This window comes from Petromyzon marinus, chromosome 49 (genome assembly GCF_048934315.1).
Source record: "Petromyzon marinus isolate PM22_M1 ecotype Great Lakes invasive population chromosome 49, UKy_Petmar_22M1.pri1.0, whole genome shotgun sequence".
In the NCBI taxonomy this organism is placed as follows: Eukaryota; Metazoa; Chordata; class Hyperoartia; order Petromyzontiformes; family Petromyzontidae; genus Petromyzon; species Petromyzon marinus.
In genome coordinates, this window is record NC_133715.1 from 3,396,332 (window position 1) to 3,419,334 (window position 23,003).

General features: G+C 48.7%; 1 protein-coding gene across 1 annotated transcript in view; it reads right to left on the reverse strand.

Annotated features, from left to right (window-relative positions):
• Positions 1-23,003, reverse strand: part of LOC116952968 (centrosomal P4.1-associated protein-like) — a 39,864-nt gene that overhangs the window by 15,173 nt on the left and 1,688 nt on the right. The window contains exons 2-13 of the mRNA XM_076074553.1: positions 17,655-17,928; positions 16,119-16,301; positions 15,127-15,220; positions 13,780-13,893; positions 12,061-12,211; positions 11,513-11,606; positions 9,698-11,330; positions 6,162-6,309; positions 5,490-5,655; positions 1,882-2,331; positions 1,431-1,668; positions 173-315 (exon numbers count right to left, since the gene is read on the reverse strand). Coding sequence (XP_075930668.1) covers positions 173-315; positions 1,431-1,668; positions 1,882-2,331; positions 5,490-5,655; positions 6,162-6,309; positions 9,698-11,330; positions 11,513-11,606; positions 12,061-12,211; positions 13,780-13,893; positions 15,127-15,220; positions 16,119-16,301; positions 17,655-17,882 — 3,642 coding nt within the window. The 5' untranslated portion in view covers positions 17,883-17,928. The remainder of the gene's footprint in view (positions 1-172; positions 316-1,430; positions 1,669-1,881; positions 2,332-5,489; positions 5,656-6,161; positions 6,310-9,697; positions 11,331-11,512; positions 11,607-12,060; positions 12,212-13,779; positions 13,894-15,126; positions 15,221-16,118; positions 16,302-17,654; positions 17,929-23,003) is intronic.

Here is a 23,003-nt window from a genome sequence, read left to right on the forward strand (position 1 = left end):
CTAAATTCCAAATTTGGTGCGGGACTGAACGAGCAGACCTTGAAGGTCACATGACACCCTTAGGGACGAGCAGAGGGAAGTGACGGCGAGCTGTGCCACGTTGCTATCGTCGGCCGTTGACGACTGACTTTTTAAAGGCGTCGCTGAGATTGAGTGTGGGGCTCGGCTTTACCGGTTTGTGGTGAGAGGTGTCGAAGGGATGCGACGAGTCTTGAGTGGCGGCTTTCAGGGTGGCCGTGCGTGGGGTGTCCTCCGCTGCCGCCGCCGCCGCCCCCGCTCCCGTTGAACTCAAGTCCGGCCTCGTGGTCCTGGAAGCTGAGAGACAGCGACATCACGTGTTCACAACAACTGTAACATACGTCTTGGAGCACTGAAGTCCAGTCCCATACGTGTCGTTGTCATGAACGCTCCCATTCAGCAACACGTGGATGTGAGACCGACGAGTGGCCACGGTATGTCAGATCTCAAGACTGCGATGTTGTTAATTGTGGAGGAGCAGCTTGCAATTGGAAGGCAGCAAAGTTCAAAGCTCGGTTTAGGGGTTGCCTCAGCCGATCGTCCCTTCCCCAAGCTCTGGGGTCGAAAGAATCAGCACCACGTTGTGGGCAAGTCAACAGTGGCTGTCCTATGGCTAGACTTGCAGCTGCCATAGGAATGAGGAATTTACACCACCGGCTCAGGACTATAAACAGGAGATGGCTGAGCGCCGTCTCAACGTTACTTTGGGCAGGAAATCGGCTCTGACCGACTCGAGTCATTAATTCACAACCGTATTTGTTTTTAACGAACAACACATATCATTAAATTTTGATTTAAAGCTTTCGTGACTGCAGTAATTCATATTCTTAGTTTTTTCGGTAAAGTCACGTTGAAGAGAAACAACAAAATAATAAAATATATATAAAACAATAAAAAAATTCTCACGACGTTTCGACCATAACTCAAACGGTCATCTTCAGGTGTGTTGGTTCGCATAAATTTATTTTTAAATGGCGCATTTATTTATTTATAAAAAAACGTTAGCGCCACGCGCAGCGATTTGGCAGTTTACCCAGGACTAGTCCATCTATATTCTGAAAAGAGGAGGGAGGAGACGAAATTTTTTTAAAAAATAAAATTTATTAAAAATAAATTTATGCGAACCAACACACCTGAAGATGACCGTTTGAGTTATGGTCGAAACGTCGTGAGAATTTTTATTGTTTTATATATATTTTATTATTTTGTTGTTTCTCTTCAACGTGACTTTACCGAAAAAACTAAGAATATGAACACATATCATTGTTTTATGAACATCCCATTGTTTTTCATCAAGGCAAAATGTATCCCATTTACAGCTTTCATTCATTTTGCTTTAGTACTGAAACCAAAAAGAAAATATGACACGCTGAAATAATAAAATTTCTCTCTCTCTCTCCTCCGACTCTCACCAGCTGACGCAGCTTGGCTGGGCCTCCCCACTTTGGTTTCCGCGCCCTTCTGGGCTCCTAGGCTGGGAGCCTGCGACTTGAGAGACGAGGACTTTGGCTTCAGGGCGCCAGCCTTGGCCGCATCACTCGCAGGAAGGTGACCCGCCGCCACCTTAGTCTGAGCGCCATTGGCAGGATGAGCGGCGAGCTGTGGACACACGTCCAACTTCTGGGTTCCCAGAACCTGGCGAGATATACACGTGGCAGCGTTGAACGAATGTCACGAAACGTCTTTTGTCCGTGATAATACGTGACACTGGTATAATAAGTAGCAATCTCAATTGATATACTTACAAATATGAAATCTTGGTATGTTTTGTAACCAGGTTGAGACTGCCAGATTTTCTAAACTTAAGAAGTTGATTCTATCACGATAATGAGGACCTTAGCGGTGTTAACTCGGTGTCTATAGCCAGACCACTGAACGTAACCCGAGCCACTCGGCCTGTCCCTTCCGTTCTCTCCAAAACTTCGGAGAACACTGTGGAATGCTTACGAATTTTAGACGTACGATTTGGTCTTGCTTTTTGTTAAACGGCCGACGCCACCCAACTTCAAATCGGTTTCTATCCTGATCGCTTGCTGCCCAAAACGTCCTGCGTCCCAGCCTTGCCTGCGGAGCGGCCGCCTCCCTGCCCGTCGCGGCTCCTCCCGCGGGGGCGCCGCCGCTGCGCCCAGAGGCCCCGCGCCGCCGCACGGCCTGCAGACGCAGGCGCTCGGCGGTGCCGAGCTCGAGCCGCAGCTCGGCGTTGAGACGCTCGGCCGCCTGCAGTTGCTCGCGCGAGCGCGCCTGCCCGGCCACCCAGCGCGCCTCCCGCCGGCGCAGCTCGTCCTGCAGCTCGGCCAGCTGCTGGCGCAGGGTCTGGGCGGGCAGCAGGGAGGGGCGGCGGCGGCGGCGGCAGAGGGATAAATAGAGAGGATCAAAGTAATCGTTTGCATTCACGTGGCGCTTAAGCGTCTCAGCAACTCGAAGCACCGTGTGTACGGGTGAGGGCGGTGGCGTGGTAATCCGATCTCCGACCCCCAGGAACAGGTCTGCAGGTTTGCAGAGCATTTTTGTCAGGACTTGGGGGAGGGGAATTCTCTCAGCCCAGACAACATCACCCCTTCTGAATGGTTGGCTGAGGTACCATCTGTGGAGGAAGAGGGGGAATCCGAAGTCTGAGACCATCTCCCAAGCGAAATGCTGAGGGAGGGTGGCATGTGTGCAGACTGCCCTACATGACATCACAACTGTCTGGACCAAAGGACGGGTTACGTAGGATTGGAAGGATGCCCCCAGTGTGCCGGGAAAGGTCCTGGAAAAGATTATTTAACATCGCCTTGCCAGGCATGCCGAGGAGATGTTTCTGGAGCCCAAATGTGGTTTCAGACCAGGGCAGTCCTGCATGGATGCCATATCCTCTGTGCGTCTGCTACAGCAGAGGTGTATGTAATTCCAACAAGAACTACACCTCTGCTTTATTGACTGGTCAAGGCCTATGATGCCATCAATAGGCTAGGGCTGTGGGCAGTTTTTCATGCTTTAGGAGTTTCTGATTCTCTGCTCACAATCATTAAGGGCCTTCATGATAGTGGGCAGGCCCGGGTAAAGCTACGTGGCCAGGAGTCGGTGCCATTCCCTGTTCAACTTGGGGTGCGACAGGGATGTGTTCTGGCTCCCACATTATTTAACATCATCTTGGACCACGTAGTTCGAGAAGCTTTCTATGGCTGTACCAGAGGAATTTACATCTGGAACAGATACAACGGGAGGCTGATCGATGCCTGGGTGCGGTCGAGGGATGGCTCCCTATTGATGAACCACGTTATGTATGCTGATGATCTGGTGATTGCTGCTCACTCAGAGGAGGAGTTGGAGGCACTGCTGCTGAACCTGGAGTGTGCCACTAAGACAGACATGGGCAAAGTACGGCCCCCGGGCCGTATACGGCCCCTTGGGCTTTTTGATCCGGCCCGCCGAACTTGTCCAAATATTATTATTATATTAAATTAAATTTTACCTCTCTCCTGTAATGCCCCCATTTCCCCATTAGATGGCGCACTTTGACCGGGAGTTACGACATGTTTTTGTATTGTTCACGTTTGCGCAATTTGTTAAACTGCCTTGCAAATAAATGCTTTTCTACCTGTTAAAGGCCAAATCCTTTCACGTAATGATTTTTACACGTCATTTATATTTAGTTCACACAAACACTCCATCCATCTGTTCCTGGCCCGGCCCCTCTGTCAAATTTTAGAACCCATTGTGGCCCGTGAGTCAAAACATTTGCCCACCCCTGCGCTAAGAGGTGGGGTCTTACCATCAGCTCCACCAAAACTAAGCACCTGCCTAGGTATTTTGTGCTATCAAACACTCCACTCCCTCAACTCCCCATTGATGATTGGGCAGTTGTGGAGAGAGTGGAGAGTTCCTCATACCTGGGCAGTGTGCTTATGAGACCAGCTCCGGTTTGACAGGCGAGGTCTCACTCCGATCAATCGGGCAGGATTATATTTGCATCGGTTGTGCAATACTGTGTGAAAGCTACCTTGGTCTGTCGCTCTGCACAAAGCTTCAGGTCTTCTCGGCCACAGTCATGCCCTCCCTTCTCTATGCTTCTGAAACGTGCACCCCACTCATGGAACATCTGCACCGGTTAGAAACATTCAGGCTGGCATGCCTACGATGCACCCTGGGTTTAACCAGGCTGGATTGTGCGAGGAGGTCACAAATCCTTGAGAGATCTGGACACATTCCCATCAGTGAGCTCCTCCGGCAGGCAAGGCTGCGTGGGCTGGGTCATGTAGCCCGCATGTCCAGCCACTGCATGCCCAAGCAGCTTCTGCCAAAATGCAACAAGTTAGCACAGTATGGGGTACACAGCTGGTGCATCTACCAGTCATCTCATAAGCCAACCCATGGCACCTGGGTCTGTCCTGAACCCTTCTGTCAGCGATCCTACGACACTTCACGTGGCTTCAAAGTGCACCTGGCCTGGCACAGGCATCGTGGTGACGTCACCATCACTTAGTGGCGAATGGCGGGTATTAGTAGCGTGGTAGCGCATAGGTATGGGTGAGAGTGGTAGCATGATAGTGCATGTGTGTATGGGTGAAGGTGGTAGCATGGTTAGCGTGTGTGTGTATGGGTGAGGGTGGTAGTGTGGTTAGCTTGTGTGTATGGGTGAGAACAGTAACGCGGTAGCGCGTGTGTGTATGTGGTAGTGTGGTTAATGTGTGTGTATGTGGTAGTGTGGTTAACGTGTGTGTAGGTGGTAGTGTGGTTAACGTGTGTGTAGGTGGTAGTGTGGTTAACGTGTGTGTATGTGGTAGTGTGGTTAACGTGTGTGTATGTGGTAGTGTGGTTAACGTGTGTGTATGTGGTAGTGTGGTTAACGTGTGTGTAGGTGGTAGCGTGGTTAACGTGTGTGTATGTGGTAGTGTGGTTAACGTGTGTGTATGTGGTAGCGTGGTTAACGTGTGTGTATGTGGTAGTGTGGTTAACGTGTGTGTATGTGGTAGTGTGGTTAACGTGTGTGTATGTGGTAGTGTGGTTAACGTGTGTGTATGTGGTAGCGTGGTTAACGTGTGTGTATGTGGTAGTGTGGTTAACGTGTGTGTAGGTGGTAGCGTGGTTAACGTGTGTGTAGGTGGAAGCGTGGTTAACGTGTGTGTATGTGGAAGCGTGGTTAACGTGTGTGTATGTGGTAGTGTGGTTAACGTGTGTGTATGTGGTAGCGTGGTTAACGTGTGTGTATGTGGTAGTGTGGTTAACGTGTGTGTATGTGGTAGTGTGGTTAACGTGTGTGTATGTGGTAGCGTGGTTAACGTGTGTGTATGTGGTAGTGTGGTTAACGTGTGTGTAGGTGGTAGTGTGGTTAACGTGTGTGTATGTGGAAGCGTGGTTAACGTGTGTGTATGTGGTAGTGTGGTTAACGTGTGTGTATGTGGTAGCGTGGTTAACGTGTGTGTAGGTGGAAGCGTGGTTAACGTGTGTGTATGTGGTAGCGTGTATATGGGAAGCAGGAGGCATGACACCTGTGCCTCGTTGCGCTGCTGTTTATCGGGGATGGCCCGGGCGGCCGCCGCGTGCTTCTGGAAGATCCGCCTCTCGCGCTGCAGCCGCTGCTGCCCCTCGAGCCGCTCAGCCTCGAGCTGGGCCACCCCCTCCGCCCTGTGCCTCTCGAACGCCTCCCTCTCCTTGCTGTGGGATAAACGCGGCTTGTTTAGGTGGTGTCAAAGGTGGCTTGGGCTTCACGGGTAGCGGTTGCCATAGCGCAATAAAAGTAGATCGGACAGGATTTTTTCTAAATCGAGGAACTAGTGTGAGAGAATGAATCGCGGGACCTATATATTATATTGAAAACTATATCTTTTATTTTACCAGGTAAGGCCCACTAAGCTATATAGCTCTCTTTCAGAAGCAACCTGGCCACAAATAATAGCTCAACAAAAGTAGCTTATCACGTGGAAATTTAGAGCGGCCAAATACTCCAAACACACGTTTCTAAAATGCGCAGGGAAAAACCGGAGCACCCGGAGGAAAAAATCCCCGCGGCCAGGGAGAGAGAGAGAGAGAGAGACACGCAAACTCCAGGCGCCAGGGTCGGGATCAAACCCACGACCTCCTGCAGACCCGGCGAGGAAGTCAACATCTCGCCACGGCGGCACCCCCCATCTAGCGTGAGAGAGAAGTTGATGGGCGAGCACCGTAGGGTTTCCAGCGAGGCCTCGTGCTCGGCGCGCAGGCGGGCGAGGGCTGCGTTCTCGGTGCGAAAGCGTGCAATCTCCGCCTCCAGCTCGGCCAGTCGCTCCTGCAGCAGCCGCGACTGCCCCACGTCTGCCGCAGGGGCAGCAACTGCACCCCAAGGAGTCGGGTTAACTTACGACGCATTCTTCGCGGGAACGCGTACGCCGAACGCGAGCGCTCTCGCGTACGGTAACACCCATATTGACGTCTTCCCCCCCCGTTCACATCGTTTTGCAAATACGTCGTCGCTTGGTGAATACCGCCACCTCGATTGCGTCGTATCAGTCAACACTTATGTTGGTGACACAGCATCGTCCGTCCTTTCTCATTGTCCGTCGCCTCTCAGCCTTCGCCTCCACCACCACCACCACCACCTACCCTGTAAATCTCTTTGATTGACTTTGTTTCGGTGTTCGTCGTCGCACCTTTTAGGAACGCATCCCCGACACGAACCGGGGCGTTACCGTATAAGCACTCACTAATCGGCTGAAGACATCTTAATATATAGAGAACTTCGATTTAAAGCTTTCGTGACTGCAAGGATTCATCTTCTTTGGTTCTTTCGGTAAAGTCACGTATAATGAGAATAAAATAATAAAATAAAATAACACAATAAAATTCTCACGACGTTTCGGCCACAACACAAGCGGCCTTCTTCAGGTGAAAGAACAGAACGTTAATTGAAGCTCTGTCGTCCCGACAGTTCTGTTCTTTCACCTGTAGAAGGCCGCTTGTGTTGTGGCCGAAACGTCGTGAGAATTTTATTGTGTTATTTTATTATTTTATTCTCATTCTACGTGACTTTACCGAAAGAACCAAGGAAGATATAGAGAACTGCAGAGCAACTGTTGATGCTGGCTCACCGCCTGGCAGCCCTCTGGCTTGTTTGTGGCTTCTCAGAAATTGTGAAATGCAATTGGTATGAATAACACTAGACATTTTTTCACAAATGTCCAATGACGATAATCAGACGAATAGATGGGAAGTTTTATTGTACGTGGAAAGGGATGGTGGTTTTTCAACATCTCAAGTGAGAATCACTGCAACTCTTCGTCACATTGTGTGCGCGGCTTTGCGTGATGACCCGGCGACTTTGAAGCATTGTTCGGCTGTGATGCAACCAATGCTGCTGAAATTATGCGCCGCTAGAAGGCCGTGTGACTGATAGGACGTGGGGAAAAAAAACACTTGTTTTTTTTCTTATGCGGAGAGATATGTGAAGGGGGAATATTGTCCACGTATTCATTCGGTTGTACGAGGTTCTGGGTGCAATGAAATTTGAAATGCTTGAAAAGGAAGGGGCCCATTTTTCACAGGCTCCAAATGGAAATGGGCTACATTATATAAAGGTTACATTTTCTCTCACACTGATCATCAGATGAAGAATAACGTGTTCACATGAAGATGGTGAGAATATTATTGTGTTATTTTATTTTATCAATTTATTATTTTATTCTCATTCTACGTGACTTTACCGAAAGGACCAAAGAAGAAAAAAAAATGCTTTCACATTTGCAAAGCGAATACAGATTTTGTATGAAATGAAAACCAATCTGAAAAATTCTAGATTTGAAGCTTTCGTGACTGCAAGGATTCGTACTCTTTGTTTTTTTTCGGTAAAGTCACGTAGGTAAAAAATAAAATCAATGAAAACAACTAAAATTAAATCACGACGTTTCGGGCGCAACACAAGCGTCCTTCTTCAGGTGGGGACAACGGAGCGAAAGCACACACGCTTAAGTGCGTCTCAGAGATGGCTGTGACGAGGGATTATATAGTCGCGGGGCATGGAGGGAGGAGGGGGGCCATGGTGAGTGTTCGGACGCGGTGTGGGCCGGGAGGTAAAGTTGGGAAGCCGAGGGTGCGCTGGGAGGCAACGACTGGGGCCGAAACTGAGGCTTTGTGATGTAGATGGCGAAAGTAGATAAGCAAGCTAGGATTAAGCCGCATTCTGTTATGCTTCCGGGTGGGTAAATTCGCAATGCGCAGGCTAACAACGTATCTGAAAAACCTGCACCGAAGCAAAATTCTTGAGGCCGGTTTCAACCTTGCGCACAAATCACAACGCTGCGTCATTTAAGTCGAGGAACAAGCACGATTGCCTTTCAGGGTTGTTAAAACGTCTGCACGTTCTAAACGCCCTATCCTATTTTTGGATTTTGCTGGCGATCCAGCAAAAGTCTACAAATGTCTACATTTTGGAAATTTTACTGGCACTCAATCGTGATTTTCTAAGCTGCGGAGAATACGGTCTGCTCAGCGACTTTTGACAGCAGCCATGGTGGTGCCTGAGTGGACTCCACGGATCCTGTTAATTCGAGTCGCGTCTGAGCTGGCATGGGAAGCTATAACAACAGAGCTTGTGGTTGGTGGCTGGCAAGATTTCCCTTTCCAAGTGTTAGTGCTTGCCACGTGCTCACAAGAGGACATGTCCACTCATAATAATGACACAATTACCCATTATACCAAGTCTGTGGTGGATGCTATGTCTACTCATAATAATTACACAATTACCCATTATACCAATAGTCTGTGGTGGATGCTATGTCTACTCATAATAATTACACAATTCCCATTATACCAATAGTCTGTGGTGGATGCTATGTCTACTCATAATAATTACACAATTACCCATTATACCAATAGCTTGTGGTGGATGTTATGACTACTCATAATAATAACACAATTACCCATTATACCAATAGTCTGTGGTGGATGTTATGACTACTCATAATAATGACACAATTACCCATTATACCAATAGCTTGTGGTGGATGTTATGACTACTCATAATAATTACACAATTACCCATTATACCAATAGCCTGTGGTGGATGTTATGACTACTCATAATAATTACACAATTACTCATTATACCAAGTCTGTGGTGGATGCTAGGTCTACTCATAACAATTACACAATTACCCATTATACCAATAGCTTGTGGTGGATGCTATGTCTACTCATAATAATTACACAATTACCCATTATACCAATAGCTTGTGGTGGATGTTATGACTACTCATAATAATTACACAATTACCTATTATACCAATAGTCTGTGGTGTATGCCATTGGCTTACCATAGGCCTAATATATCTGTGCAATACTAGGCATGCCAAAACCAGAGACCATAGTGCCTTTAGCAACCACTTTCAGATAATGCCTACCTATACTGCATGTTCACCATGATGAGAGAGGGTTTATATTCGGGCATGTAAACAAATAAACCCAAACGCTCGCACACCATCTCGCATGTTGCTTGTGCACAGCACCAGCCATGCCCCCCCTGTCAGCTTCGTGGCTATAATCATCTGAAGGTTGGGATCTAACCTGGAGGATCCTAAAAAATATGCCCTGGATCAATCTCTCATTCCATCAATAAACTCTGTACCAAAGATTGATGAATACAATACCTCTGCCGGAGCAGTGAAATGAGTGGCGAAACCAAACATTACCCCACTTCATATTTTTGAAACCATTTTTTAAACACTTACCAACGTCTTTCTTGGGCGGTTTAAGTGCCGGGAAAAGTTTCGCCACGAGTCCAGATGTTGGCGGTGCATTAGGAGACACCTTCCCATTGTGAAAGTCGCCCAAGTCTGTCCTGTCGACTGTCCTGCACTGTGCCACCTTGCGCGTGACTGCTCGTTGCTCCGAGCCCTCCAGGCGCGTGTGATTTCTATCCTCCACCATGTGGTTCTCCTCCACCAGAGTCCTTTCGTCTTCATCAACAACATCATCATCATCGTTGTCGTCGTCGTCGTTCCACGTGTGCTCATCTTCAAAACCATCAGGATCCTTGCAAGCGGCCCGTGGCTTTTCGCCATCGTCATCGTCGTCTAGATCGTCACGCTCCTCGACGCCGCTTAAAAAGCTAGAGGCGTCAGAAGCATCGGAGCTGTCATCGCTCATCAGTTCTGCGTCTTCAACAACTCCCGGGCGAGACGGCGAACAATTCGTGGCCCCCAGGGCCTCCGCCGCCGCCGCGCCGCCTCCACCACCACCACCACCACCACGTTCATCGTCACGCTGTCCGTCGCCTCCGTCGACTCCTCTGACCTCACCGCCCCTGTCACCGCCAATCTCCGTGGGCTGCTGCCAAACGGACTTTAAAGCCGTAACATGTTTTGGGGCCTGAGCGCCGGGTACCTCGCTCGCTCCGTCACCCTCCGGCATGACGGCCCTCTCCGACTCCTTGATTGGCGTTGACGACAGCCGACGCCAGTTTCCCCAGTTGTCCAGGTTCATCGGAGGCGGCAGCATCTGCGGCGGCGGCCCCGTCGTCGGTGTCAGCGAGGCGTTGCTTGCGAACGAGAGGTCCTGCGCCGCTTGCTCCAGCAGCTCAAACTCGTGCAGTTCGTGGTCGTCCACGGCTCGCTCACAGTCCCAGCGTTCCATCTTGCGCTGAAAGGACGTCTCAAAAGAAGACTCGGCAACGCACGACACGGGCAGCTGGGCCGCCACGCGCAGACCCTCGTGCCGCTGGCCCGGCGTTCGTGCAGCGAGTCGCGCTCGAGCGCTTTCAACATCCTGCCTCGTTTCATTCCGTGCCTGTGGATTCGACTCCTTGGTCGCAGCTGGTATTCGCAGGTTCTCTTCTCTCGGCTGCGAGCCAGACAATTTAGCGGAGGGCGGGTCATCGGGCAGGTCAAATGTGACCATTTTACGGGGTTGCGCGCTACTCTGCGCACTCCTCGCAGCCTGCGTCGCCACTCCATTGGCCCTGCTCGCCGACCGTGTGCTGGAGATCTCGGCGGGTGGACGGGTACACGCGTACGGCCGTTCTGCTCCACCGGACACCAATTTGGACCCGACGGAAGGCTTTGGCTTATCGTTTCCCCTGCTCACGTGCACTTGGCGATCTGCTTTCTGGACCTGCGGATGACTCCCTCTCGCCTTCTGCACCGGCGCTGTGCTCTTTAACGACATGTCTTGGGCAGCAGCTCTTTGCGTTTTTGCAGTGACGATCGAGCTGCCATCCTCACCAATGCCCTGAGACATTCTAGCCGGGGCTTCTTTTCCTCTATCAAAGCGAGCGATGCCTTGACCACGTTTCAAAAATGGTTTCCGTGCACGGCCGCCACCATCGACACCTCCAGCATCTCCTCCAGCAATTGCAAAAGGCTTCTAAGTGGAAATAAAGTAATGACAATCAAAGTGTCAGAATAACGTTTCTGTGCACTGATGCAACAGCTTCTAAACTCCCTGAGCTACGGTTACATCAAAGATGCTTTATAAATCTAAATTGTATTGCAAAACTACACCATCAGAAAAAAGTGTGCGGAAGAGACACGGTAAGCATTACACACCTCACATCCTCTTAGTCTCTCCTCCTCAGCCTTCATCTGCTCCTCCAGGAGTTGCTCAAATCTCCGAGCACCTTGAATGCCAGGTGTGATGGGTCTATAGATAGGACAAATTTGTTACAAACAAACCTCACAAGCTCCACGAGAAACACACTGCTAGACCATCAGCCTAATTCTCATGTTAACAGTATAAAGGGATTTCCCATGTATTTTCGGGTTCCCACCACGCGGCCCTTCCACTGCTTTGCCACATCAGTTAGACGACAACAAACTCAGCGAGGATCAAGCCACCACCGCTGCGGACGACCAAGGCAGGGGAGACTCTCAGACCAGGCGAGCGATAGCTGTCGTGAGGCAACAGGCGCTGCATCGCAACGCCGACACCGAGAGATCTCCGGCTTTTAACAAGATAAAATATTCGCCCCGAGCAATTTACAGACCTGCCGTCCGCGATCTCGTCGAGCGGATTTTCCCAGGAATACGCACGCGGCCACGGAGATGAGATGAGCGGGGCGAAGAAACGTGCGGGAACGCGAGAGGCCCGGTCGTACCTGTCCTCCGGGTGGACGGGAGGCGGCGTACGGTGTCGGCGTTCCTCAAATTCGCTCTGCTCGCTCGGCCATTGCTCGGGGCTCGACGCGCCGCGCGGGGAGTACCTGCAGGGCTCGAGAGAGCTGCTTTCGTCCTCTAGCACGCTTTCATCTGAGCCACGTAGAGGCAGGGAAATAAATAAATAGTGAAAACGTCGCCGCGCCGTCACCCTCATTTTTTCGCGAAAATGTTTGCGTTCGATGCAGAGTAAATGACGAGCAACACAAACAAAGGGCCAACTCATAATGCAAGCTCTTGATCAGACGACATATTAATTGCCTCACTTTAGAACACCGTATTCTACCGTGTGCGGCTTAATTAGCGTGTGGCAGTGTTCTGATCAAAGGCTTTTCGGTTTATTCATGTATTTTTTGGGGGAGTAATATTTCCTGCTTACCCCGAATATCTGGCTTACTGGAGCCTGGCTGCGAAGTATTTCAGCGAAGTCACCAGGAATAATACCAACTACTGTGATAAGTAATGAGCAACATCTTTGCGATAATCTAGACTTGGAGTTTTCGTGACTGCAGGGTTCCTTACTCCTTGGGTCTTTTCGGTAAAGTCACGTGGGTATAAAATAAAATAAATTAAATCACGACGTTTCGGGCGCAAAACAAGCGTCCGTCATCAGGTGGGACAACCACAGCAACCACTTCAGCAATTGTTTCTTTTCAATTAATGCAATTAATGCAAACCGACACACCTGATGACGACCGTTTGTGTAATGGTCGAAACGTCGTGAGAATTTTTATTATTGTTTTATATATATTTTCTTATTTTATTGTTTCCCTTCAACGTGACTTTACCGAAAGAGCTAAGAAAACCAAAGAGTATCTTTGCGATACACAAAAATTACACATCAGGTCATTTGACACCACAGAACTTCGCAGGTTGCTTCAACAAACCCCTTTTAACCCATGCTTTTAGGGCGGTTTGCGGGGTATAATTAATCATTATTCCAATTGGAATCTCTCAAGAGCTGGGCGAGGACACATTAAGTGAGACATGCCGTTTTCTTTGGAACCGTCGTTGAGGCGATTAAGCTAAGACCATGAACCCGCTACATTTGTAACCCGAGTTTCATCATTGGTCGCTGATAAGATTCTAATCCAGGCTCTCAGCCGTTATGACCCCCTAGAGCAGTGGTTCTTAACTTGGGGGTGCACACAACCCCCTGGGAGTGCGTGATGCCCTTTCTGGGGGTGCGAGACATGGCCAATTTTTTGTTAGAAAGCAAATAATCAAAACACAGTTTAAGCACGGGCACGTTAGGTAGAACTACTATGTTTTATATATATATTTTATTATTTTATTGTTTCCCTTCAACGTGACTTTACCGAAAGAGCTAAGAAAATGAATTACTGCAGTCACGAAAGCTTTAAATCAAAATGCACTTTGTTTCATCAAACCTACGTATTTATTACCATATAAATGTTTTAACGACTGAGAACCAAAGAGGTGCAAGGCTGCAGTATGGGTCAAGAACCACTGTTCCTAGAGCCACTAGGACGGATGTCTCACGTAACCAATGAGCGAAACACCCCTCGCTTGACAAAACTCACCCTGCGTCCTCCGAGATATATTTGAGGCGTGTTGTTAAAGAAAAGGAACCCCGATAATAACCCAGTGACGGCGATGACAAGTCGGCTGTGACAGGAGCACAGCATCCTGCAACTCACCTTTGCCAGGAGAGCCGGGATTATGGGCCTTTGCATGAATGTCAGGCTGCACGGGCCTACCCATGCTCCCAAAGTGTTCCATTGGTGGAGGCTGTGATAGCTTCTTGCCAGCTCCTGTGTTGTTATCGAAATACAGTTAGCTGAATCTCGAACATACACTTTAAAGTGACACACACGATACAACGGAAATCACCGTACGGTTGTAGTGGGAAGTGAAACGGCGACTCCTTCGAAACTGACTGAAGAGGTGATGCCTGCTGATCTGAAGTCTATTGGTGCTTTTGGCAGCACAACAAATATATATAAAAAAAAGCAAGTCTGGACTGTGGCCGACGTTAAAAAATAAACATCTCATACAGGACCCTGCCGTCCAACCTCCCGGTTTGAACCTTCCACGGCGACAACGGTCGACCATCAACCGAATCAGGACCGGGCATGGCCGACGTGACCACCCGGTGCACAAATGTCGCGTCAAAGATTCGGCGGCCTGCGAGTGGTGCGGCCACCACGAACCCAAAACCATCGACGGCCGCATCGTGAACACCCCACCAGTGCTGCTGTCTTCACTCCTTTAAAGGAGGAACGGACGAGAACCACTCTGCGTCTGAACAGCCGTTTGAGTGGATACTAAAATTTACATCTCTAAGCTGCTATTAATCCATAAGAAAGAAGATTTGTGAGAGCAGCGGAGGCTCGCAAATGTTATTCTCGAACACTAAGGTCAGCCAAGCCCTAAAGTTATCGCCGTGCTTTCTGATCAAATGAGCACAGCCGAGGGAGGCCGCACTATTTGGTCAAAGAAAGACAACAGCGGTTGTCGTCTTCAAGGGCATTAGTCACACCACCTGACCACCCACCCAAAAATAAATTGAGAATTACTTAATCAGAATCTCTAATTATACTGGAGGATTCTGATGAGCTATAAAGCTATTTTTTTTACAGATGTCCAGTAGGGGCGGGTCAGAAAGTTACAACAAACAATAACAAAACTCGATAGGAGTGCAAAGTATAGGAAAGGTAAGATCCCGGTATCTCCAACAGAGATGAGCACTTTACTACATTCATTTGGCCATGGGGCCACCTGTTTACACAGGAACTGCACACGTGAAAAATGCGAGAGGTGTTAAAGAGATGAAGATTTTTGTTGTTGTTATTATTCTTGAACCCAAAGAACAGGAGTCAGTGCGTGTGCACAACATCCTCGGTCCAGCCGCAAACTCTGAATTAGAACCACAACCTATAGTTCTCCCCCGAATGGGGGCCGATTAAAGTTACCCAGGTTCACCACGCTATAACGGTAGGGATAACGGTCCGGAGCAGTGGGGGGAAGATTGTATTTATGTTTACCTCTGTGGAGCCACGGTCCAGAAACCAAGTTGAGGACAGACATCTTCTCCTGCTGTAGCCGCTGCATCTGCTGCTGCTGGTGAGCCTGCCAAGCCTGCAGATGTACGAGCGCACGGTACAGCAGTCAACCTACGTAATTTCCCAATCGCAATGTTGAGTCGTTCACAAAAAATCCATGACTTAACATAAAATAAAAAATGTCGTCCCGCTGATGCCGACTAGGTCAAATTAGGTGGAAAGAAAAGAGATTTCTGCCATCATTGGTGCATCTAGGGTGTCACCGTTACGTCTGCATACGAGTACAGCGATACCTTGACTTTCGTCGCTCCGCTCTTTCGGCCGTTTTCAATTCTAACCACATTTCAAATTTCGTCCACGCGCTTTCCTCTCTCGTCCGATTTCATCCCAAACCTTCCATGACGTTTGCGCCACGCACCATCTTTTTCGCTCAGTCTTTGAAGAGAAGGCGTTCAAGTGAGCATCTCTTATATTTGTGTTTATTCATGTTATTAATAACTGTACTAATTTCTGTGATTATACTGTAAATAATCCATGGTCATTTTCGTGACAACAGTATAATACTACAGTGTGCACAGTTATTTTGCGATTATAAAACACGTGCACAGTATTCCCTACAGTGCTTATTTTTGTGATTATATTCACTGCAGTTTTTTGCACGTACGTTTTTCGTTGGCCAAAATAAATTTGCAAGCTAAATAGAGGCTCTGCTTTGACATTCGTCCATTTTTGACAGTTGCCGATGCTCTGGTCCCTAACCAGACGAAAATGCAAGGTATACCTGTAACCTGGTTCAATCGCAAGTGGTTTTGTGGATTGGAACCTGGCTCAGTGCCAACACAAGCACAATAGACGCACCACTGAGATACATAGCCACGTGAGACAATTTGCATTTTGACAGCCAAACAACAGCAAGTTGAGGGTAGAATGTAAGTTAACGGTACATGGGACAGGCGCAAAATGTCTCAGTGCACCTGCTCAAAATGCTGCTCCGGCACGGTCCCTCGACCGGTAGAGCTGAGAGCGACGGGGTCAAAGTGCATCGTTCCCAGCATGCCCGGGGAGAACGGTGGCAGCAGCTGCATCTGTCGTGGGTCCTTTCCCGCCGCGACACGCTCGTCTGCTGCCAGGTGGGCGGGCCGCAGGTAACCTTCATCCTGCACGCAAAGGTACAACACACGCGTTGATTCTCCACCTCAGTATTGTGAGCTGCCTCTTAGCAGAACTGCTAATTTCATGCAATGTAGCAAGAAACGGATTGCACTGGGGTCCCACTGCCCTGCTGTCGGTGCTATTGGCCTGCATAGAGCTCATCTGCCTCGAGGTATATAGTTTGTGCTTCACCCAGGGTCCCACACTCCGAACCCAGAGACCCCTTAACTGTCACTTTAAAAACGACAAAAGCATGGATGTGGTGCACCTCACAAGGACCAGGGGCGGTGGGGGGGGGGTTAGAATTTGGGAGATTAAATAACATTTTATATTATATCAGTATTGGTCTCTCTATGCATATATCCATATACCCAGTGACTGCTTATGCTGCAGCCGCTAGCCTAGAAGTGGAGCCCAGGATGGGTGCAACTCTGCAGTCTATTTCTTGATAAAATGGAGAGGAGGGAGTGGATTTGGTATCATGCCAAACTCATGAGTAGAGGTGGTTTGTTTGATTATTGAGTTTTTGAGCCAGTTGGTCCAGCGTTGGGCAAAGGCAGAGCCCTCTTTCCACATCCTTGTTTACGTACGGTGCAAAAGAAGTCCAACCAGAGCACAGACTAGATATTTTCTGACTTATCGCAATAACAATTAACCTACACTTAGGTTGAAACGGAGCTATACACGAAGCAGAACCTTACAAAAAGCACCAAGTAACTGCCCAGCAATTAGGCACACACACACACCACTCCCGAAGCCCTCCTCCCTGTGCGAGCCACCAATAATAATAATAATGCCATCTTGTAACGCGCCTCAAGGGTATTCACTCTCATAGACAGAGAACAACTCAGAGGTGATTGGAGGAACCGCAAACAAGCAGGAAGGCAGCCACGAAATGGGCCTGCGCCAGCAACTGCCCAAGCTCTGTGGTCCTCTCTATATTGTGGTGTTATAGGGCAATTAATAAGGGAAGAAACCAGAGCAGCCAGAGAAAAGGCACGCATGCGAATGGGAAGCACTCCATCCCATACAGAGAGAACAGTTGGAGTCCACATTAATGCTGCACCGCATTCTCCTGGCAATGCCCAGGGTATGGCACCTCCTCAAGGCCCACAGGAAGGGAGTTTTACAACATTCGCTTGATCCACCAACCCACGCTGCCTCAACAGTGCCCGATTACAGACCAAAATCAACACCCGCCATTCGCCACTAAGTGACGGTGACGTCACCTCGGCACCTCTGCCAAGCCAGGTGCACTTTGATTACAGACCACGTGCATGGCTACCACCGCCCGGGCTAACCCCAACCTTACAGCCAGAGCGATCAACAGCTGCGCACCACCACAGGAACACACTCACCTGTTGCGACGTATCGCCGTACACCTGCGCTGTCGAGGCGAGGCTGCCCACGAGGGGTTGGAAAAACTCGGGGCCATCGGGATGAGCGGGACTGGAACTCATCCGCCTCTCTTGCCGAGACCCAGCGAAGCGCGGCGGTGGAAGTGGCTCGTCGAGAAGCACGCCGGCTCGTGCCGCGTCCACCACCTCCCAGCGCAGGAACGCCGCGCGCTCCACTTCGCCCGACATGGCCGCTTTGCTCGGGGCAGTCGGCACCAAACGTGGTTTTGTGGCGCTGTGGGCGACGGGGCACTCGGTTATTGGTGCTTTTTAAACGATATTGTTAAGTGCAGAACATGCGCTCCAAACTTCCTCCCATGTGTCCTGCAAGTGTGGAAGAGCTGGCCAAAATATCCTCTAGTGTTTGCTCTCGTGGAGGCGCCTACCGCCAGCAGTGGTTTGGGCAAGAGATTTCACGGATGCACCTTTACCCTTGTTTCCCACGTGGGTGGATTGTCAAGCGATGCAGAAGAACACCAATTTTGGTCCAAGTGTTGCTGTTCAAATCGACAGTTCACTACCGATGTTCATCAGAAGCATTCCCAAAAAGCCTAGTCAAGCGTCGTGCGGCAAACGAGTGATGTCCCTTAGCATTGCGCGACTTCGGAGCACATGGTGGAAGGCTGGGGTTATCGAACCAAACGACTGCGGGGTCGTCAATGATTGGGCTGGTTGGCCAGGTCACATCAGCCACACCTGTCGTGCACTTGATGCAATCACACGGACAGATGACAACACAACGTACAAGATGATCTTGGCGAGCCACGGGCAAGGCGGGGTGACGTCACTCCCGGCAAATAAAATCTTGGGAGTGTGTCAGTCTTCACAACAATTAAGCAGGGAGCCAAACTGAATCCCAAGATCGTTGTCTTCCAGTCATTTAAACACTACGGATAAAATAAAAGTCTCTTTACACGCAAGACGACGGACAACATTCAAAACAACTTTAGTTCAGAGGAATGTGCACAAGAAAAATACACATGATAAACGTATAAACATAATGCAGCTTCAAATAGCTTCAAATAACTAAGAGAAAAATATAGTACAGTAAAGCACACAATTGCATTTGACAATGCGGGAAATCAAAAGATGTATCGCATTAGCAATCCATAACTTTTATTACTCGAATTATCTGACGATACCCTCCTGCGTACAGTGGTGCAAAAGCGCAAATAAAAAAGAGTTATTCAAGAACACTGCCATGAAGAAGGGTCATTGCTCGAAACGTTGCCGATTATATAATTGTATTGTTATTTTACGTACGTGTTGGGATTAGCCCTCATAACCGAATAACCTTCACAATCATTACCATCGTAAACAATCATTACCACCAAGACCATCATCATAAATGTAAGGCATGCCGGCTGCTGCCACCTATGCGATCACCCCTTGCTAACCACACACACACATCACAAGTTCGCTGAGAGAGGGGGGAAAGGTCACACGGATAATAGGAGTTTCCATTTGCATTGAATCGATGGTCTGCCAATAATAATTTGGTTCAACACGGACGCTTTCGCGACCAATATTATGCATGACAAAGATTTTGTGGGTTACGCGCTCAAACCCCGCCCCCCCCCCCCCAAAAAAAAACTTCATTATGAATATATTAATTTACTAACCACGTTTGCCGAGCACCGGCCCATAAGCTTTCTGACCCGCCACTACTAGACATCTGTGAAAAGAGCTTCATAGCTCATCGGATTCCTCCAGGATAAATACCGATTCTGATTCCGTGAATGTACCAATGGGGAATTCCGAGGTCGACGTTCACACGGGAAGAGAGCGGGAAGAGAGCGGTGTGACCCAGTGAGGCACGTGGGGAGTGGTGCTGTAGCGGTCAGCGCTACGCTGCACTACGAACCCGGCGAGCCGGGTTCGATCGATTCCCGGATCACGACCAACACCGGTGACGATTACCTGAACCGGTCCTGGGCCTCCCCAAGGTCGACTCAGCCTCAAATGAGTACATGTTGCTGTGTGCACACATCGCCACTCGGGGAGACAAAGGCGGCCGGGCGTGGTGCTGGCCCACCCACACCCTCGTGTGCCGTGCCGTGCCGGCCTTCACAGACGCTGCTCGCTAACAGCACTTGCCCCAGCAGTCTGTCACAGGCTACACGGGGGCTCTGTGTCTTTGGCTGAGTGGGTGGGCGAGTGTGGTGTCGTGACCTGCAGTGCTGTGGTTGAGCAACCACGTGGCCTCGACCAGTCACCCCCCCCCCCCCCCCCTTGGTGACACCGCAGTCATCCACGTGAAGTTCACGGCAAATTGATCCAACACGTGAGTGCTGGATCATCAATGAACCAGTTGATAATAAACGACGTTACGGGCAACCGACCAAATTCCTGCCAACGACACAAAAAAATGCGTATGAAGTTGGTCATTGCCCGAAACGTCGCCCGTGTTATTTCCCCGTCGGGGCAGCGCTAACGGCACGTGTGTTGTTGAGTTGTTGTTGTTGTTCTTTGTGTACCGTAGCCAACGCAGAATCACAACAACAGCAGTAGCATCAATTGCTGGAAATCAGCCTGTGTTAGTAGCATGTGTTAGTGTGTCAGTACCTGTGTTAGTAGCATGTGTTAGTGTGTCAGTACCTGTGTTAGTAGCATGTGTTAGTGTGTCAGTACCTGTGTTAGTAGCATGTGTTAGTGTGTCAGTACCTGTGTTAGTAGCATGTGTTAGTGTGTCAGTACCTGTGTTAGTAGCATGTGTTAGTGTGTCAGTACCTGTGTTAGTAGCATGTGTTAGTGTGTTAGTACATGTGTTAGTAGCATGTGTTAGTGTGTTAGTACCTGTGTTAGTAGCATGTGTTAGTGTGTCAGTACCTGTGTTAGTAGCATGTGTTAGTGTGTTAGTACATGTGTTAGTAGCATGTGTTAGTGTGGTAGTACCTGTGTTAGTAGCATGTGTTAGTGTGTCAGTACCTGTGTTAGTAGCATGTGTCAGTACCTGTGTTAGTAGCATGTGTCAGTGTGTCAGTACCTGTGTTAGTAGCATGTGTTAGTGTGTCAGTACCTGTGTTAGTAGCATATGTTAGTGTGTCAGTACCTGTGTTAGTAGCATGTGTTAGTGTGTCAGTACCTGTGTTAGTAGCATGTGTTACTGTGTCAGTACCTGTGTTAGTAGCATATGTTAGTGTGTCAGTACCTGTGTTAGTAGCATGTGTCAGTACCTGTGTTAGTACCATGTGTTAGTGTGTCAGTACCTGTGTTAGTAGCATGTGTCAGCACCTGTGTTAGTAGCATGTGTTAGTGTGTCAGTACCTGTGTTAGCAGCATGTGTTAGTGTGTCAGTACCTGTGTTAGTAGCATGTGTTAGTGTGTCAGTACCTGTGTTAGTAGCATGTGTTAGTGTGTCAGTACCTGTGTTAGTAGCATGTGTTAGTGTGTCAGTACCTGTGTTAGTGGGGAGCGATAGTGTAGCGGTTAGCGCGCTGCGCTATGAACCTGGCGACCCGGGTTCGATTCCCGCTCACGGCCAACACCAGTGACGATTATCTGAACCGGTCCCGGGCCTCCCCTAGGTCGACTCAGCCTTAAATGAGTACCTGGTGCGGTGTGTAAACATCGTCACTAGGGAGACAAAGGCGGTCGGGCGTGGTGCTGGCCACCCACCCCCTCGTGTACCGTTCCGGCCTTCATAGGTGCTCGCTAACAGCACTTGCCCCTACAGTCTGTTAAGACTATATGGGGGATCTTTGTTTTATCTTTGTACCTGTGTTAGTAGCATGTGTTAGTGTGTCAGTACCTGTGTTAGTAGCATGTGTTAGTGTGTCAGTAGCTGTGTTAGTAGCATGTGTTAGTGTGTCAGTACCTGTGTTAGTAGCATGTGTTAGTGTGTCAGTACCTGTGTTAGTAGCATGTGTTAGTGTGTCAGTACCTGTGTTAGTAGCATGTGTTAGTGTGTCAGTACCTGTGTTAGTAGCATGTGTTACTGTGTCAGTACCTGTGTTAGTAGCATATGTTAGTGTGTCAGTACCTGTGCTAGTAGCATGTGTTAGTGTGTCAGTACCTGTGTTAGTAGCATGTGTTAGTGTGTCAGTACCTGTGTTAGTAGCATGTGTTAGTGTGTCAGTACCTGTGTTAGTAGCATGTGTTAGTGTGTCAGTACCTGTGTTAGTAGCATGTGTTAGTGTGTCAGTACCTGTGTTAGCAGCATGTGTTAGTGTGTTAGTACCTGTGTTAGTACCATGTGTTAGTGTGTTAGTACCTGTGTTAGTAGCATGTGTTAGTGTGTTAGTACCTGTGTTAGTACCATGTGTTAGTGTGTCAGTACCTGTGTTAGTAGCATGTGTTAGTGTGTCAGTACCTGTGTTAGTAGCATGTGTTACTGTGTCAGTACCTGTGTTAGTAGCATGTGTTAGTGTGTCAGTACCTGTGTTAGTAGCATGTGTTAGTGTGTCAGTACCTGTGTTAGTAGCATGTGTTAGTGTGTCAGTACCTGTGTTAGTAGCATGTGTCAGTACCTGTGTTAGTAGCATGTGTTAGTGTGTCAGTACCTGTGTTAGTAGCATGTGTTAGTGTGTCAGTACCTGTGTTAGTAGCATGTGTCAGTACCTGTGTTAGTAGCATGTGTTAGTGTGTCAGTACCTGTGTTAGTAGCATGTGTTACTGTGTCAGTACCTGTGTTAGTAGCATGTGTTAGTGTGTCAGTACCTGTGTTAGTAGCATGTGTTAGTGTGTTAGTACCTGTGTTAGTAGCATGTGTTAGTGTGTTAGTACCTGTGTTAGTAGCATGTGTTAGTGTGTCAGTACCTGTGTTAGTAGCATGTGTTAGTGTGTCAGTACCTGTGTTAGTAGCATGTGTTCGTGTGTCAGTACCTGTGTTAGTAGCATGTGTTAGTGTGTCAGTACCTGTGTTAGCAGCATGTGTTAGTGTGTTAGTACCTGTGTTAGTACCATGTGTTAGTGTGTCAGTACCTGTGTTAGTAGCATGTGTCAGTACCTGTGTCAGTACCTGTGTTAGTAGCATGTGTTAGTGTGTCAGTACCTGTGTTAGTAGCATGTGTTCGTGTGTCAGTACCTGTGTTAGCATGTGTTAGTGTGTCCCTGTATTAATGTGTTAGTGTGATTGTGTGTAGTGTGTCAGTAACGTGTGTGTGTAGTTTGTAAGTAACTGTGTCTAAATGTGTCAGTGTGCAATTGTATAGTGTAATAGTCTAATAATGTGTCAGTCATGTGTGTGTGTAGTATAGTAACGTGTTAGTGCGTAGTGTTAGTAATGTGTTAGTAATGTGTTAGCAGTGTTAGCAGTGTTAGTGTGTACTGTAGTGTGTACTGTAGTGTGTTAAAGTGTGCAGTGCGTCC